General features: G+C 44.4%; 2 protein-coding genes across 7 annotated transcripts in view; both read right to left on the bottom strand.

Annotated features, from left to right (window-relative positions):
- The window catches only part of LOC100745732 (TGF-beta-activated kinase 1 and MAP3K7-binding protein 3), an 11,897-nt gene extending 3,218 nt beyond the window's left edge, over positions 1-8,679 (bottom strand). For all 5 annotated transcript variants that reach the window (XR_004461486.1, XR_001102190.2, XM_033320111.1 and 2 more), the window contains exons 1-4: positions 8,403-8,679; positions 3,058-3,195; positions 899-1,415; positions 3-303 (exon numbers count right to left, since the gene is read on the bottom strand). Coding sequence is in view for 3 of the 5 variants with exons in the window: in XM_033320111.1 (XP_033176002.1) it covers positions 3-303; positions 899-1,415; positions 3,058-3,165 (926 nt within the window). In the remaining 2 variants the exon portion in view is untranslated. The remainder of the gene's footprint in view (positions 1-2; positions 304-898; positions 1,416-3,057; positions 3,196-8,402) is intronic.
- A 454-nt stretch (positions 8,680-9,133) lies between these two features.
- On the bottom strand, positions 9,134-17,368 carry LOC100745974 (chloride intracellular channel exc-4). 2 transcript variants are annotated; one of them, XM_012384152.3, is made up of 4 exons: positions 17,108-17,368; positions 11,060-11,365; positions 10,634-10,960; positions 9,134-10,539 (listed from the first exon to the last, which is right to left on the bottom strand). In XM_012384152.3, exons 1-4 carry the CDS (start codon positions 17,174-17,176, stop codon positions 10,459-10,461), a joined length of 783 nt encoding a protein of 260 aa, XP_012239575.1. In that variant the 5' UTR covers positions 17,177-17,368; the 3' UTR covers positions 9,134-10,458. The 2 variants fall into 2 exon arrangements, with proteins under 2 accessions (XP_012239575.1, XP_033176008.1); XM_033320117.1 differs by lacking the exon at positions 17,108-17,368 and adding an exon at positions 16,608-16,625.
- Between the last annotated feature and the right edge of the window lie 64 nt (positions 17,369-17,432).

Genomic DNA, 17,432 nt, shown 5'->3' with positions numbered 1-17,432 from the left:
CCGCCACACCGCCAACGGCTCCCGCGCCGATGCTGATCTGAAGACGGCTTTGAAAGCCCCGGGGATCCAGAGAGGAGCTCGAGTAAGTCAGGCTCGAGCCCTGAGATCTGATGTCGATCGGAGGCTGCGGTTCCGAGGATGGCGGCCTCAGCGTCAGACTAACCGAGGTGTAGCTTCGAGTGTGATCGATCTGCGGGCCCGTGTTCTCCACGTTGAGTAACGGCTCGGCGTAATGAGTCCGTGGGTCGAGCAGCAGATCGCTTCGTTTACAGGCACCAGCGATCGTAGGCACCGTTCGAAAGTCTAAACGGTCGTCGGTGGAAATAAAAAAGAAAAATGGATGTTTCGTTAAGAGTAAGTAACGAGCGAAGGTGGAATAAATCAGGCGATCGACGGTACGACGTGCAAAATGAAAAGAAGTCGACGGTACCGTAACCAACCACCGTAACCAAGGGTTAAACGTTTTCGTTCGACTAACAGGCAAACGGGCAAATCTCCGTCGCACAGAGCCACGGCGTCGCGTTACGCTCGTTACGATCAAAATTGAATTTTGCTGGCATCGCTGCACCCGCAAACGAACCCGTTTAACTCTTCTCCGAATATACCAAAGTCGGAATATAACAGGCGCGAAACTGCTGCAATCCAGAGACGATATCGGCGCAGACTACGTACACTTTGCGACAACGTCGCGATCTACCGTCAGCGAATCTACGAGAAGCGATTATTGCTTCCTGTATGCATACTCTCATACGTACGATAAGGAACTCAAAATACATCACGAGTATCCGCCGCTATTCACCGTAAAGCGCCTATCCTTCTACGTGATATTACGTTATTCCGATCGTTCGTTTCGACTTGCCCCGTCGCTCGGCCAACGAAACCTCAGGTAGATGCGTACCGCGATTGCCAGCAGGGCTGCAGGCAACGTTCACGTTCAGCTCGAATCCGGCTGGCTCGTTTCCCGCGTTCTGGACTTTGTTAAGGCAGTTCGCGTCGCTCGGTCCGGTACAATCGTCGAAGAAACCGCGCGACGCGGTCGTGCAGACGGCAGGCGCTGAAGAAGGGGTGCTGGCTGAGTCGGCAGCTATCGGCGACGAGGCTGATATCGCGGCTGCTCGTGTACAGCTAACGGGACAGCGCCGTGCCATACCAATGTCCAGCGAGGCTGGTCTGTGTGGTCGCGTATTGTTGTTCGTGCTGTTGCTGGCGCGTTGCAACTGGCTCATCGTGCAGAAACGTTGCTGCTGCGTGGCCAGATGGTTCGCTCGTTGATGATGTTGATGATGTTGCTGCTGTTGCTGTTGCTGCTGCTGGAGGATGGCGCAAAGTGCCGCCGGTGGGAACGCGCCCGGAGACTGACGTGACTCTTGAGTGGCACGAAGGCTTCTCGCGCATGTCTCCCGATCGTGGCTATTCTGCAACGCACAGATGCACCTTGGGTCAGCCGATTTCCGGTCATCGCGAGCGAGCCCGCTGGCAGGGCGTTTCAAAATGTTATCTTTCTTTTTCTTTTTTTCCTTTTGTTTCTATTTGTTTTCTCGGTTTTTTTTTTTTTTTTTTTTTTTTTTTTTTTTTCAAATGGCAAACACGTGAAATTCGCAAACAAACTCTTCGTTGAAACTAAATAGACACGTGTTCCAGGGTTTTTTGAAATTCAACTCTTCAATGGCATTCAATCAAAGGATAATAAACATAGATTGGCATAAAAACTAATGCTGTGCCAGTGTTGTACAAAAACTCAATAATGTATATGTTTTCCTGGTTTTTTTTTTTTTTTTTTTTTTTTGTTTGCTTCTCGACTGGAAAATTGTCTTGCCTCTGCCGGATCCTAACGTACGATGTTACACGTTGCTGGCAGATTCGTCGATTAGACAGGAGTCGATTAGGAGGAGTTAACCGTTTGCGGTCCGATTGGGTTACCCAGGTACGAAGGACGGATTTGCATCTGCTTTTCAATTCCGTGGTACAGATCGTCGTAAGCGGAGTTTGCTGGCGCGAGAACGATAGACCGCAAAAGGTTAAACAGTGCCAGCCTTTCGCCCGCCTATCCTTCGTACTTTGCCGGATAGCGTGAAATTCTGGGACTTTCTAGTCTATTCGTACTGACAAAACGTTGAAAACCTCTGTATGTCACTGGCACGTAACGTATGTCACTGGCTCCTTAGTCATCGCTTGCACTTATCTAGTGCATTTTCATCTTTCGAGACACGTCGAAATCACGTATCAGGTTCCCCTGGCTTTTCACCTTTCAAGCAGATATTGCGTTATACAGGCTACAAAATACGCGCTGTCGTAAATACTGATACGAGTTAGAAAACAACGATTAGATATTTTCGATCGAGCAAAGGTACGCAAAAATGGCGCCAAACAAAAAAAAAAAGGAAAAAAAAGGAAAAGAAAGAGAAAGAAGAGTGATAAAACTTGGTTTCGACATTGTCGACAACGTTTGAACTAAGGAGAGCAGAGCACCGCAAGTGGAAAGACGATGATTGTTGCGGTGACTGGGAAAAACCCAGAAATCCCAACGCGGATACAAAACGTTATATTATTGTTTAGTGCGGTCAATCTTTGCTGATTAAGGGACATGTTCCGAATGCGCAATTAGAAAGGAAAAGAAAGAAAGGAATAAAAGACAGGAAAAAGAAAAAGTAAAGAAAACCAAATGGCCAAGACAAAGGACGTCTATACACACAGGTTCCACGCTCGTGCAATGAGAGAGAGAGAGAGAGGAGAGAAATTCTGTGCCGTTAATTTGCAATGCCAGAGATTATGGTATACTCGTGGTGTACGCGAATGGTTAGTCGTTATTGCGACGATCGTTTTAGCCATGACGGACGAGCGATAAGAACAAATCTCCGTAAAGTGGTTTACGCGGCACACCGTGTGCACACTCAAGGAGCCCATCTCGGAAAACTCGATCCAGCGTGGTGGTTTCACAGCGGTGCCAGCCAACGACGCCGTATCTTACCAAACTCTCTTCGTTACTGCACTGTAGATCGAATTTTCCGAGAGACCAGCATAGGAGCAGAATATCTGGCGGACAAAGAGCACCTATACCTGGGCGATGCACTGGGAAACGACGTGATCAGGGAGCGCAGGGAACTGCTGCTTCAGCTCATGGAACAGCTGCATGATAGCGATGTTAGAGCAATGGCACTCCCCCATCGTGGGCCCCCATCCTCCTGGCAGGCCTACCTGTGGGTGCCAGGGTCTCTCGTTACACCATCCTTTGATCGAATATGATTGGTCGAAAGAACAAATACGCCCACGGCTGATAAACTATCGTCGTTGCTGTCAGTCGATGGAAACAGAGCGCGAGATGCGAAGATGAGAACAGCGTATTTTCTGCGGAACGACGTCGGTTATCGGTTCTCGGTGTCTGATTGCGAGTACCGAAAGAGCACGAGGTGTTGCAGTCGAACGGAACGAGAGCGAGAGAAGCAGGAATTCGGCAAGATGGTCGAAATTTTGTAGTTTAGTGGATAAACGATTTGGATGGCCTCCAAATACGACGTTTCGTGCAGTTTCGTGTCGGTGCCGGAAAGTGTTTCAAATTATTCAACCACGGATGAGCGGACGGGGATGCGATTAATGAAGACAAAGTCGTGAGAAAATGAAAAGGAAAAGACCGTGGAACCTGCCGTGGGGCAAATCGTTTCGCTTGTTACAGACGCACTGAAATATCGCGCGATCGTGCGTTACGGCCTCTTAATTATAACGAAGGTCACACCAAACTTCGACCAGTGAACGCCACTCCTCCCATCTTTGTTAATCTTCCTGCTAACGGGACGACCGTTAAATCATTGCATCGTGTCGTTATTTTTCATCGTTTCGACCACGCTCGCAACGTGCCTCTCGGCCACCACGACCACCTACTTTTTACCGCGGCAAAAGGAAGAAACGTACGAGAGCGTCTCCGCTTTCCGCGACGCGACGCGACGCGACGCGACGCGACACGACGCGACACGACGCGACACGACACCACGTTCTTTATTTAAACCTGCGACTGTTTGACCCATTTTTCAAGAGAAACGAAAATCGCACGAATTTGTCTATAGCTGCCTACCCGATGTTCCATGGAAATCTTATCATTTTTCTAGACTCTTTTTACTTTCCGCTTCGCTTTCGATCTACGCTATCGTATCGTATAACACGGCGCAATCCGATTTCGATTCTTTCACAACTACGTTCGTCGCCGATTTTTTAATAAATCTAGAGTTGGACGGAGACACCAGGTTCGTGCCATGTTTGCGGTGTGTCTAACGTTCCACTTCCCGCGTCTCCGCAACGTTTCATGGCTCGATAACTTCGATACACCCGTTACGTTAGGGAATTGGCAGCGAATAGAGAAACGGTGGACACCTGTGCCGCGTGGCACGTAGGAGTGCCACATAATTAGCCGGCACTGCGCGTGCCACGCTCCCACGCGTATACGCATGCGCCTATGCTCCTGCAATCCTCCTTGCATCGTATCGTCGTATCGTCGTATCGTCGTATCGTCGTATCGAGAAACTTGCAACTTTCATCACAGTTCCAAAACAAAGTAGACGGTTGGAAAAATTCACTTCCTAGCAATTTCGATTCTACCGTCCACTCCCTTCTCGTATAAACCAACAACAGTTACGACACTTGTATGCCCGAGTATGGGAGAAAGACGAGAGAAGAGAAAAAAGAAAACGATATAAAAAGACGATATTTAAACATCGACGACACGCTCTATTCGCATCGAAATTCGACGATCGTTTACGAGTCACGGTTAGAATCGTGAGACTTTAGAAATCGACGTACCGTCCGATTCGCAGCAACTCCTGCTCATTTTTACGTCTAGATGCGTTCGGGTCTAGATCCGGATAGTCGAAAATCCACAAAAATCGAAAGAAAGAGTAGAGAGGAAGAGGGAGGAGAGAGAGAGAGAGAGAGAGAGAGAGAGAGAGAAAGAGAAAAAGAGAGGCGAGCACAGGGTCGTTCGGTCGATCGGAAGAAACTAAGAGGTTAGAAGCTGTACGCGTGCAATTCGCACTTGGCGCCGGGCCATGGGAGAGAATAAAGTGCTAGATAGAATTAATAATTCGGCTCTCTTTCTTCCGTCGCCTCGCACCTGGCAGGCCCCGGTGTGTCAGGTGAGTGAGGCATCAATCAGAGGGAAAACTGTTTATTGGCACGTAGCCCTGCGTTCGGGCCACTGGTCAGAGAGCGTTCGCCCTAACCGGCGTGTCTTCTTTTAAACGCCGCTACTTTCTAACGCTGACGCACGCGTCTTTTGCCGACCGTGTCCCGGATGAGACGACGAACTAAACCGCTTTAAAATCTCACGATCCGACGCGTTCCTCGTCAACGAGATCGAAGCGCGCAACGTCATACAAAACGTCCGATGCAACTAAAATCAAATATATTCGCAATGAAATATTCCATTCGCACGTCGACGTTACAAAATAGCAATAGTCTTTTATCGTTCTTTTACCTAGTGTATTTCCGTTTCGACGGTATAAACTTAGAGTTGTAAACTTAGAGTTGCAAAGTTACTTTCGCGCCACTCTGTATCCGTCTGAATCTGTCACAGGCAGTTTTTACTGGTCCTACTGGCAGTGCCTGCCAAACGGTGTCGGCCGTTCGACACACAAATGACGAAAATGCAAATAAACGTGTGTGGGCAGGTACTCGATGCGGAAACGTAACAGCGAATCGAATTTGTTCCGCCGTGGATTGTGCAAATCTCTGCCGAACTCGCTTCCCTCTGCCAAACGGAATCCTGCGAAACAAGCGACAAAATAAGAGAGACACGCGCGATTCTCTTCGACCACCGATACTTTACTTACTACTTGCCGCTATTAGCGACTACTCGGTTAGACTCGATCCGATGGATACGACGGTTTCGCGGTCTTGTCGCTTATCGCCAGCGGACCCAATATACTTTCCCCTCGGTCTGACAGCAAAGGAGCAGCATCTTTTAATTGCACCAGACACGCAGGATGTTTCTATCGGTGACACAGACGGGATTTTAAGAGCGGGCCGAGGAGGAGGGGGAGGGGGCGACGGCGAGAACGCCGTTCGTCGGGACAGGCGAAAAAGGAAAAGCGGAATTCCAACATGCCGGGAAGATATTTGTGTCATGAAATACCCAGGAGACACAGCGTGGCCGTTTTCGTCTACTCCTGGCAATACGGGCAAAAGTAAATTCCACGGCAATTTTCACGCATTTCCAGTAATTTTCAACTCTTTATTACTCTTTCAACTGTCCGATTCTTTCATCCTAGTTTCGCCATGGTTCGAAAACCTTCCAACAACTTTGCTCGAACGTCACTCTGCCAAACGATTCCTCTTCCTCCTATAACCGTAATATACATGTAAATTAATAAAAAGGTTCTGTCTGCGACCGAATGTCATACACCATGTGATCTAAACCATGTGTTTCAAGAAAAGAAAAATCACATTCTAGCGCGATAATGTCAAACTATTATACGAAATATAGAAAATTATTCCGTTTAAGTTCAGTCGACACCTGTTGCTTCGTAAAGCCGCGCACCCATCGGCCGGAAGTAATGCGCCTACGTACGTTACGTTAGTAGTAGTTAGTAAGTACGTTAAGAAAACGCGACGAATCTCTAACGATAGAACAACAGCGATAATTGATATTGTTCGCAAGAAGAAGAGCCGCTAGATCTCCTCCGCTGGTATAATTATTTACGTTTCCACTCGCGCGAACAGCAGATGCAAACTACTCGGCACCGGCGATAACTCGCCGTTTTACGCGCAATATTTCAAAACTGCATGAAACCGCGGCCCAATATCATGGCCAAGTGAAACTACAGCAAGGAAAAAAGAAGAAAAGCGCGTCGAGCCTAGTGGCAGACAAAAATAAGGAACCAAGAATAATAATTGACGGGGACGCGACGCTAACGTTAAGCAGAGCTACGATAAGTTACGCCTCCAGGCAAAAATATACGCTATCCTGAAAATAATGTTACACATTTTTCGCGTAGAGAAACGTCAGTCAGCGTTCATCACTGTGTAAACCTTTCGACTAAAGGAGTAAAGACTGGTCGACGACTGCCACATGATTCGTCGCGGTAATTCGTCTCACAGATCGATTACGGATTATTATATATTTACTATTCGTCAAGGTAGAAGCGACGACACGGACAGAGACGCGCGATAGTCGTCGCCAGTACGAACGTGACTTTAACAGAGTACACTGTACACGCGTATGTGCTCGATATGACGCCAGCTCTCTTTACGATTTCGATAATTCACACGCATCCGTAAAGTTCGTCGTTAATTCTCTAAACAGCTTTTTCACGCTATTATAAATATCGTTGACCTTTAAATTCTGTTTCCGCATGTGCCAAAAAATTTGAATGTAGACCTTTCGGTTGGAACGCCTCGATCATCCGCACAGTTATCGGAGAACTAACATCGAGAAATCCTATCGAATTAGAAAAGATCGACGGTAATTAACGAACAGTTACATAACTCGAAGTACATAGTAAATCGTTGGACAAAGTATTGGCCAAAACTTTATTATCCCTAGGGCACATATTTACGAATAAAAATAAAATACACACATACAGTGTTTACTGTCGTAATGGCCGCTCGAAACAACACTTTCCAACTGATTAGCGTAGTTTTTAAATCGAGAGGCACGTCGGAGCAGCTAAAATCGTCGACGAAGTTTAGAATTCGTAGATCACCGATTGACCCTGGTTCCTCTTATGTCTATGACACGCTTCAAAAAAATAAAACTATAAAGATCCTTCGCTTTTGAAAATACCAATAGCTTGCCGAAAGGAGCAACGACATTTCCTTCTTTGAATACGAGATAAAGAAAGATCGGTTCACGGGAAACTTTGATTCACAGGACACTGTACGTAAATAGAAGAACCGCGATAATATATAGAAATAGAAGTCTGATGAAAAACAGTTAACGAGATGCATGTTACATCGGTCGATAAGAAGATTGACGTTAGACTACCGATATCGACTAATATATGTCGGGCAAAGTATAAAAATTACTACATTACTGTAACACGATTTGAAAATCAGCGCCTTGAAAATCACGTAGAAATCCGCGATAAAGATAGAAAGCGGTTAACGGAGAAGTATTTCGCTGTTCCATCTATCGTCTACTTATCTATCGACGGCAGTATCTATCGATAGGAATCTGTCGTTAACGTATTATCGTAGTTTCCAACACGTTCGCACGTAAATATATTTCGTATCGCGTGAAGTAAATGCAATTAGAAATTCAACTATACTTCCCTCTTCGTTTCCGTTCATTTTACCCTTTCTACAGTGGCAATATCGAAAACTTTTGCATAACCCAAGAATTTGTCACAGTCTATTTGAATTTCAATCGTACCATCTCGACGTACAATCCGGTTTGAAATCGTAAGCTTGAAACTCACCGGACGGCAACCATTGGAAACGTCCAACGAACGAGGAATCAGTTAACAGCTCACTTCCAGCACTCGATAAAGACACTTGGTAAACGTCGCGATTTTATTCATTTGCTGCAAAGTGAAATTTCAACTGCCACCGTATAGACACGCGGATAACAGTAACTTTTCTGTCGTTTTCCAATATTTTAAAGCACGAACAAGCGGCGACCGTCCGCTAAGACCACTGATCAGCTGTGCACTGCGTACTGAAACGACATTAATCAATAGAGAAACCACATATGCTTTCAAGTACATTTTATTTAGAAAAATACCTCAATGCATTCGAAATATTTCCGTCTAACTAATTATTTACCCATTCTCGAAGATTCGAACGATAGTTTATAGTTTAGACGATGAAAATAAAAGGAGCTCTATTGACTACATAGTCAAGATGGCCGCTCACGCAGCAAGTGCTTCCCTATTTATGAATGGAAAACACGTCGTAATAGTCAGTCGCAATCACAAGCAAGGGGAATCCGCGTGCTATTTTAAAACTCGTGCCAGAATGGACCAACGGTGTCGTTAAGGCAGAGAGAGAGAGAGAAAGAGAGAGAGAGAGGCGTACTTTTTTTTCGTTTTTATCAGACTCGTTTTAACGACAAATTTTTATCTACTCGACATCTTTATGAAAACTCGATATTTCTCGAATTCTTGCCGATAAGAAATAAGACGAACAAACGCACCTACGAATCTAAAAGTCAATGTAGATATTAATATATTCGTCTCTACAAGTGTAAACCAAAATAGTACAATAGCAGTAATAATAACGATTTACAATACAATGGTCATAATACAATTACGAATACAAAGTACCGAGTTTGTTAAATCGTCGAACGATATCAATGAAAAATATGCACTGTTTTCAAACGACCAGTTTTTTCCATCTTTATAAAGTCAGCATCTGCAAGCAAGTTCGAATTCATTATAACGTAGAGGTTGGAAGAAACGTATGCACTACGATTTCCTAGGATTTCGTTGTATATAGAAAAAATACCTTGGAAGCAAGTGTTCAGAGCTTTGATATTATACGTGGTACATGAGACTAGAATATCTTTTCTTACATTCAGACAGCTCGACACAATGGAGGATTATAATGGTCAATGCGGATGGCTGTTGAAGAATAACCATCAATAAGTCAATTTATTGATTAGTCGTTAGATGCGTGATAAATACAATACGGATTTTAAAGAAAGAAAGAAAGAAAGAAAGAAAGAAAGAAAAAAAAGAAAAAGAGAGAAGAAACAATAAAGAAATATATCAACCTAATCGATTGTTAATCGTAATTCAAATGCATACGTCCCTTTTGCATTTTCTACTTGCGTTAAGATGATTCGCCGTCGAAAGATGACGATCGAATACCTAGTTTCTCTTTACTCGAAGAAAAAAAAAGGAAAGGGAAGGGGAGGGGTGGCGGGGTGAACAAAAAATACATTAGCTTCGATCTAAAGTATACGTAAAAGATTAAAATGCCTTTTCTAAGAATAATGCTACTGAAACGAAGGTTACGTACGGTTTCGCATACGTAGCGGAGAAACGAGAAAAAGAAAATGGAAAGAAAGGAAAGGAAAATATCGTTCAAGTTTTCTGGATACGCTTACAGGTCGTTCTCGAAAGCCTTAATACATTCATATACGGTATCTTCTTCTGCCTCCTGCGGTAAAAAAGCTACTTGTTCTGCATCGGTTTAGGCCATAAAAGCGTCGACGATAATTTGTCAAATATAGGTAGCAAAAGTGTTATATAAATCGGTGTAGCGGGATCGGCGCGGTGAAACCTAGACGATGGAGATTTTTTTCACAAGAGTACTCAGACCCTATATGCTTTTTACAAATAGCGGACTCCGCTTTCCCAAAGAAAATCTTTCCCAAGGAATCTCGTCCATTGGAAGAACCAACAAAACTCTGATCGAAAATGTATACGACTGTGTGCCACTTTGTTCACACTGCTCGTGTCTACACCGCGATGTCGACGACTTTTCTGCATCAAAGTAACGAGATCGTAGACCCGACGGCAGAGGTCCAGCCTAGTCGTCGTTGACCTCGATTGGAATACTAGTGGTGAATGTCGGGGTCTCTAGCTCTTCGTGCTTCTTCATTTTCATGCTCTGCAACGATAACGTAACTTTGACAAGGTGTTACAGAATAATAAATAAAAGAAAGGAAAAGGTGCGCCTGGTTGCTTCAGCATATATATCAGACCTGTTGTAATTTGTAATGGTTGATGATATCCTGATCGGCTGGGCAACTTTGTAAGAAGGCATCCAGCCTGTACATATGGTGCATATATCGCCAGAGATGCACCAAAGTCTCCGGAATCTCAAAGTCCGCGAAGTATTTGCCGGCCACCCTGATATGTTGGAGTCGTGGCATAAGTTCACAGTCGAAACAGCACATCGTGTCGCCTGTGAGGAAACGAGTACCCTTGCGACCTAGATGCTCGTCGATTTTGCGCAAGTGTGCCATCAGGGACGATGATTTCGGATCTTTATCCTTATCCTTCGCGTTCAGTAGTAACAGTTTCAATTTCTAGAACAAAAATAGCGTATTTAAAAACCGCTTAGCGGCTAGTCTCGAGGCGAGAAAGTAGCGGTTTCTCGGCGGAGCGGCTTTACCAGTTATACATACACTGAACAAGTTTTCAACGAGCGTGGCCACTTCTTTGTCCTGCACGAAGAGATTGTGTCCACCGGGAATGTTCTTCATTATGTGCCGTTCGATTTTCTCGTTTTCCAATATCGCGTCGCCGTTATCGATTAGGATCGGCGGCGGCGTTGCCTGGAAATTGGTACGGAAATCGGGCGGCGGTTTCTGCATGTCGACCGTGGTCACTTTTAGAGAGATGGTTTTCAATTCGGCGAGGAGATACAGATCCATAAAGTATTCCTGGCAGAAGAGGCACGCACCCTTTCGGCGACCATCGATCGTAGATGCCTGCAAAAATATATTCCCATTGTCAATTTATCGTATACAGCGCGTCAATGCACAGTAGCCGCGTGTAACGAAGAAAAAATTAATCGATGGTCACTTTCACCGTCTCTCTAATCTAAAATAGTCTGTTCGAACTCGAAAGAATCTCTCGAGCCACGCAAACACGAAACGATATCTGTTTTCTCCAGTTGATCGAGCAAACCGAGAGTACGTATATCTAGCATACTCGCTCCGCTCTCATTTTCTCCATGTCACGGTTTATTTATTTCCCTCGATGACGCAGCTTGCTTTATTTCTTACCAAAAGATACGCTCGCGGCTAACTAAAAGCTTCGGCACGCGTATATAGCCATATGAGCAAAAACGCGTTTTATTTCGAGTATACCGCTGAACGGTAAAAAAACCCCGTATTCCACCTACGTATCTATCGTAACTGTCACGAAATTCGCTACCCGAATTCTGCGTCTCTAATCTAAAATAGTCTGTTCGAACTCGAAAGAATCTCTCGAGCCACGCAAACACGAAACGATATCTGTTTTCTCCAGTTGATCGAGCAAACCGAGAGTACGTATATCTAGCATACTCGCTCCGCTCTCATTTTCTCCATGTCACGGTTTATTTATTTCCCTCGATGACGCAGCTTGCTTTATTTCTTACCAAAAGATACGCTCGCGGCTAACTAAAAGCTTCGGCACGCGTATATAGCCATATGAGCAAAAACGCGTTTTATTTCGAGTATACCGCTGAACGGTAAAAAAACCCCGTATTCCACCTACGTATCTATCGTAACTGTCACGAAATTCGCTACCCGAATTCTGCGTGTGTATGTTTGCTTCAATTATTAAAAAAAAAAAAAAAAAAGAAAAAGAAAAAGAAAAAAAGGGAAAAAGATTGGCCCGATGGTATCGATGCATTTCGGATAAATTAAAGGTGGGCAGCGTGCCAGCTTTTACCAAGAACACGGTTTCTATTTTCATTTCGTTTCAACGATCATCTCGCTCCAGCCTCTGATCGTACACTTTGGCTGTTCGAGATATTAGTCGACGACTATCGTAGCCTGGTGTTGAACGAGAAAAAGAACCTGATTATTTTCTTTTCCTTTTTTTCTTTTTTTTTTTCACGATGACGCAAGTTCGACCTGCGAGTTTTAAGAGCGAAAATGACGCGAGAAATCCCGATTCCCAAGAAACGAACGTGGCCTCTCGTCTTCGAAGCTCGGCAACTTTTCGGCCAAGGCTAAAACGCGGCGGTTTTGTGCCTGGTCAGTTCCGTGTTTTCGAGAATACAACGAGCAGCGAATCGGCGGACACCGATTGCTTGCCGATTACGTAACAGGCGTGCCAATTATATTACGCAAGAATCGTACTGAAAAATAATAGAAAGGACATTTTCTGGATAGAAAAGGCGAAGAATAAACATAAGCTAGATTTCGATCGACTTTGGAAATGGGTAACGTGGGTATCCGTGTCACGAAATACCAGTGGCGCGGAAAGCGTCGACGCCGAATCAAATGTCACGAGGCATCGAACGTCTTCGATCGGAACGCGCAAGAGTAATCTTTCGCTCGACCGCGTGCCTGCCGTTGCTTCCTTTCTCTCGCTCTCGCCGCTTGAAAATTCAATTGTGATCGATGCACGGTACGTCTATCATCGTATATATCGTATCATTTTGCAACGACAGAGTCTCGGGTAACACGATCCTCGAATTTTTGCCCAGCAAGCTCTGCCTGAAACGTGGACGAACCGAACACGAAACGCGCGTGCCGATAGTCTATCGAAGCAAATTCCTGATTTCTTTTGAAATAAGCGCGTTTCTACGCGCATCGTTGCAACTACACGGGATTCCCGTTTCAACTTGACCGACGAACAGAATTATAGAACGCATCGAGCGGTTTTCCATGCTCTCTCGCGGCTTTTACCTGCGATGCACACGCGATTAGAATGCTTGGCTTCGGCATATTGGCATAGAAGAGGACAAGATGCAAAAAGGAAGGGAACAATGCTCACGGATGCAACACGTCATCGAACAACTTGCTGTATAATGCACGGCATACGGTAAATAGGCGAATATTCGCTATCGCGAACCAACGTCTAACAGCGGTACATGTACGTGCATAATAAATACAGTTGTATGACGCACATACTATGTATGTCGTAGGTTTTTTCCGTATTCTAAGGATACGACGACCGTCATATCGTTCTTCTCTCTCTCTCTCTTTAGTACAACCTTTTAGCTGATGCACCACTATGAATAAAAATGGACGATCAACTGTAAAACGATTAACGCTTAAGCTGGATTCAGCTGCTTCTCGCATCGGCTTCAATAAAAATTCCTCTTCTTTCGTGGGAAAATTTGCATTGACGTATCTCTGCCGGGTCTCGGTGCAGAGATCGCGGCGAGCATGCTCGAACACGCCAGTTACACAGAATTTTATATATTACTTTTGACATCGGCAACCCTCGTAACGACCTTAAACGGAAGATGAAGCCGCGACGTCCGATCGATTCTTTATAATGACGCACAGTACGTACAACGGAATACGTTGCACGCAGACCATTTTACCCCACTTTATTTATCACATTAGAGCATTTTAGCCCACGCATCGAGATACCCTGTATGCAAATAAGAAGGCAAAGATGACTCATCCTCGAGATGGGCACGGGATTAACGGTTAAAGGATTCGCGGCGGATCCGCGAGGACCGATGAGAAGTAACGTTCGATGAGCAAGGCGAAGAGAGAACTATGACGGACGATAAAGAGAAAAGGAGGGAAGGGGAGGTGTTTACGCACGGGGGAAAGCCAGAAGAGCGAGGAAAGCGGAAGGTAAAGGAGTTCATCGTTTAACGGTAGAATCTCGAGGACCTCGCCGAGCTCCCCGTCGTTTCATCCCGTTTGACACACTTTACGAAGACCTCGCACGATCGCCTTCCGAGTGCAAGGTCGGCCAGTTACCATTAAATCTCTTCTTGTAACGAACGCCGTCGTTGAGTAGGCTCTCGCTCCTGTAGGATTCTACTTATAAGGCTGTCCGTCTCTGCTCCCTCGTCGCTAGACTGTGAATTTTTATGCGTTTACGGGTCGAAGTTCGAACATGTCGATTCGCACGGAATACATACACACGAATATTATGAAACATTTAGGCGTTTCATCTTAGCTCAGAGACGCGATTCTCATATGTCGTATGTCGTTGCCTCTGACTATCGTCGGCGTAACATTTGATTTTTCAGAAACGAATACTCGAGTTAAACGGATTTCCCGACACGTTTCACACTTTACCGATATACTTACGATAACTCGAGTTTCATTGGGGCGCTAACAAAGTTTCAAAACGTTTCGCACAATGCACGCGACATATGTATATTCGCGAAACATTCGTAACGTGCAAAAGCAGATAAAATATTCAAAGTAGTACTCGTACTCGCCATAACATTTAATAGGTAACAGAAATCTATGTCTAATCTAGGTTCCATTTGTTCCGTCGTATTCGTTTGAGCCTTGGTAAATGAAATATCCGCATCGCTATTTCTCTCTCTCTCTCTCTCTCTCTCTCTCTCTCCCTCTCTCTCTTGGTCAGTGTGTAATTACAAAAATCCACAGCATTCGAAGCATGAAAATTAGGTCCATGGAAGAGTATTCAGCTTGAAAATCTTTCTTTTAGATACCTGTTAACCAGCTAAGACGAGGTATCGAGATATTTGGATTCTTAAACCCTTATAACAATATATATAATAGGAATTTTTAACACGAATTTTTTGTAATATTTACGATATAAATTCCATTATTTACTAGATTCTGTTGTGTGCAATTTTTTACTTCAGCGGTTTTAATTCGATTAACAGGTTATAAACCTTGAACGTTCCAAATCTCTGATATCGGCTATCGGATCTCTTTAAACTGTAATCTCGCTCCATCTCCCCCCCCCTCTCTATCTATCTATCTATCTATCTATCTAATCTAATCTAAAATATTTAAAGAACTTTAATCTAAAGCTTTCAGACAATCTAAATTCATGAAAACTTTCGAATCATTCCGCGAAAGAGATCCATTAAACGAGAAAAGAGAACGAGAGTCGTATCTCGGTTGAAAATTCGAAAATTGAAATGTAACGAATCTTGTTCGCCGATTGTCTCGTGAGACGTGTGCGACGAAATCGATTCCAATACGTTCGCTTGGTTATTTATTTATTGAGATGCTGAGAACGATAAGAAGGAGAGCTGTTTACGAGGAAATTCGCGTCAAAATCCCCATCGAACAAATACGATAAGATTAGCGTTACCCATTGCCTGAAATAACCAACTGATAGATTTGATTGGCGAAAGTTTAATCGACAATTCGTAATTGGACAATCGAAGGAAGCCTCTTTCCTTCTATGGGGACGTTTTTCTAGAAAATATGGTGAAAGAGCATTCCGAGAAATGGAATCGAGTTCGTTCTCGATTAAATCGATTGCCGCGCGAGTCTACCTCGATTATCCATATCGAGAAACAAAATTCATCTTTTAATATGTACACGCATTGTTCGCAGTTACATGTAATATTGCCAATATAACGCGATAGAATAACGCAAGAAACCGGTAAAAGGAATCGTCGAGTCATCGAATAACTTTACCACTGACGTTCGTACACATTTGCCAAATTAATTTCGATCGTTACCTTTCGATATTATCTACCGATTGTAAACGAAAAGTATGATATCGAGATCGCAAAGTAGAAGATTCTTTATTTTCGCGGTACTCTAATTAGTATAAGAATAGACCGGAACCTTCCAGTTGTTTTCTTATCCTTTGTATAGCGATGGCTACATACATATAAATGCTTCTAATCTCGTTAAATTGATATATAGCCGGTGCAAATGCGTCGTCGTGGTCGCGCAAGTTTGCATTTTCGACTGACGAATTAGGCGGGAAAAAGGGAGAGGCGGGGAGGAAGAAAAGTTGGTCCACTGGAAGCGTTCATTAAAAGCGAACAGACTCCAAAAAAAAAAGAAAAGAAGAAAAAAGAAAGAAAAGAAAAAAGAAAGAGGAAAAAAGAAAGAGAGAAAGAGAGAGGGAGAGAAATAAAGGAAAAATAAATTATCGTCAAAATGTATCGTACGTATGAGATAAGAGCCAAGGGTTTCCTTTTTCTAGAGAGGAGTCAATGACGTAGAAAACGCGGCCAACCAGAATCACCGTTCGTACATATGTATTTATGTCTGTATTTCTTCGCATAGCGTTACGTCGCAGGAAATAGTTTCGTATACTTACCATATTCGCAGATGTCCCTTGTGCTTGCAACTAGCAATCGACGAATACGAAAAGCTTTTGAAATAACGCAGCTCACGCTCTGCCACCATATTCCAGTAACGTACCAAAGTTCAATTTATTGTCATTCGTTCGATTTTCGACACATCTTATCGATCAGCCAATTAATTGACTAAACTGTAGAAAGGGTGAAGAAAACAAAGAGGCAAAAGAAGCGGTTCGACGCTACTCGGTAAACGGTCGATGCTCATTCGAAGCAGCTTCTCTATTTTCCATACCATAAACTATAAACGATGCACACGTATCTTGGTCGGAAACGGTCGTTTCGACGGCGACTCCTCGTCACCGGATAGAAGAGGAAGAAACCTCGGGAGGAAGAAGAAGAAAGTACAGGAAGAAAACCAGTCATTCGATCCACGCCCATATCGTGCACGAAACGATCGCCTTTTTTCCCTATCTCTTCCTCCTTCCTCGTCTTCGTTCCACGCGTAGTATAAACTCACCTTGATGATCAACTCGATCTCGGGAACGTCGCCGTTGCTCGTGCCGTTCTCGTGGCTGTCGTCCGCCATCCTTACGATCGTATTTCCTTAGTTTAGACGAAAGGCACTTTTTTATTGTACTCCGCAGTTCACTATCGAACAGGACAGCTCCTTCCCCTACGATCAACTGCGACGGTACGCGATGGAGGCTCGCGAAATACTGACGCAGCGCGTGCTTCGCCACGTTTACGACAATAGCGCCGCGCCATGGAGAACCACGCGATTCGACGTTACCGACCACTGGTTGGCATACCAGAGGAATGCTCGTTCAACTTCTAACGTTTAC

The sequence above is a fragment of the Bombus impatiens genome, unplaced genomic scaffold (assembly GCF_000188095.3).
Source record: "Bombus impatiens unplaced genomic scaffold, BIMP_2.2 scf_0237, whole genome shotgun sequence".
Lineage (NCBI taxonomy): Eukaryota > Metazoa > Arthropoda > Insecta > Hymenoptera > Apidae > Bombus > Bombus impatiens.
The sequence above is the reverse complement of the archived record's forward strand: the minus strand, read 5'-3'. Positions and strand labels throughout refer to the sequence as shown.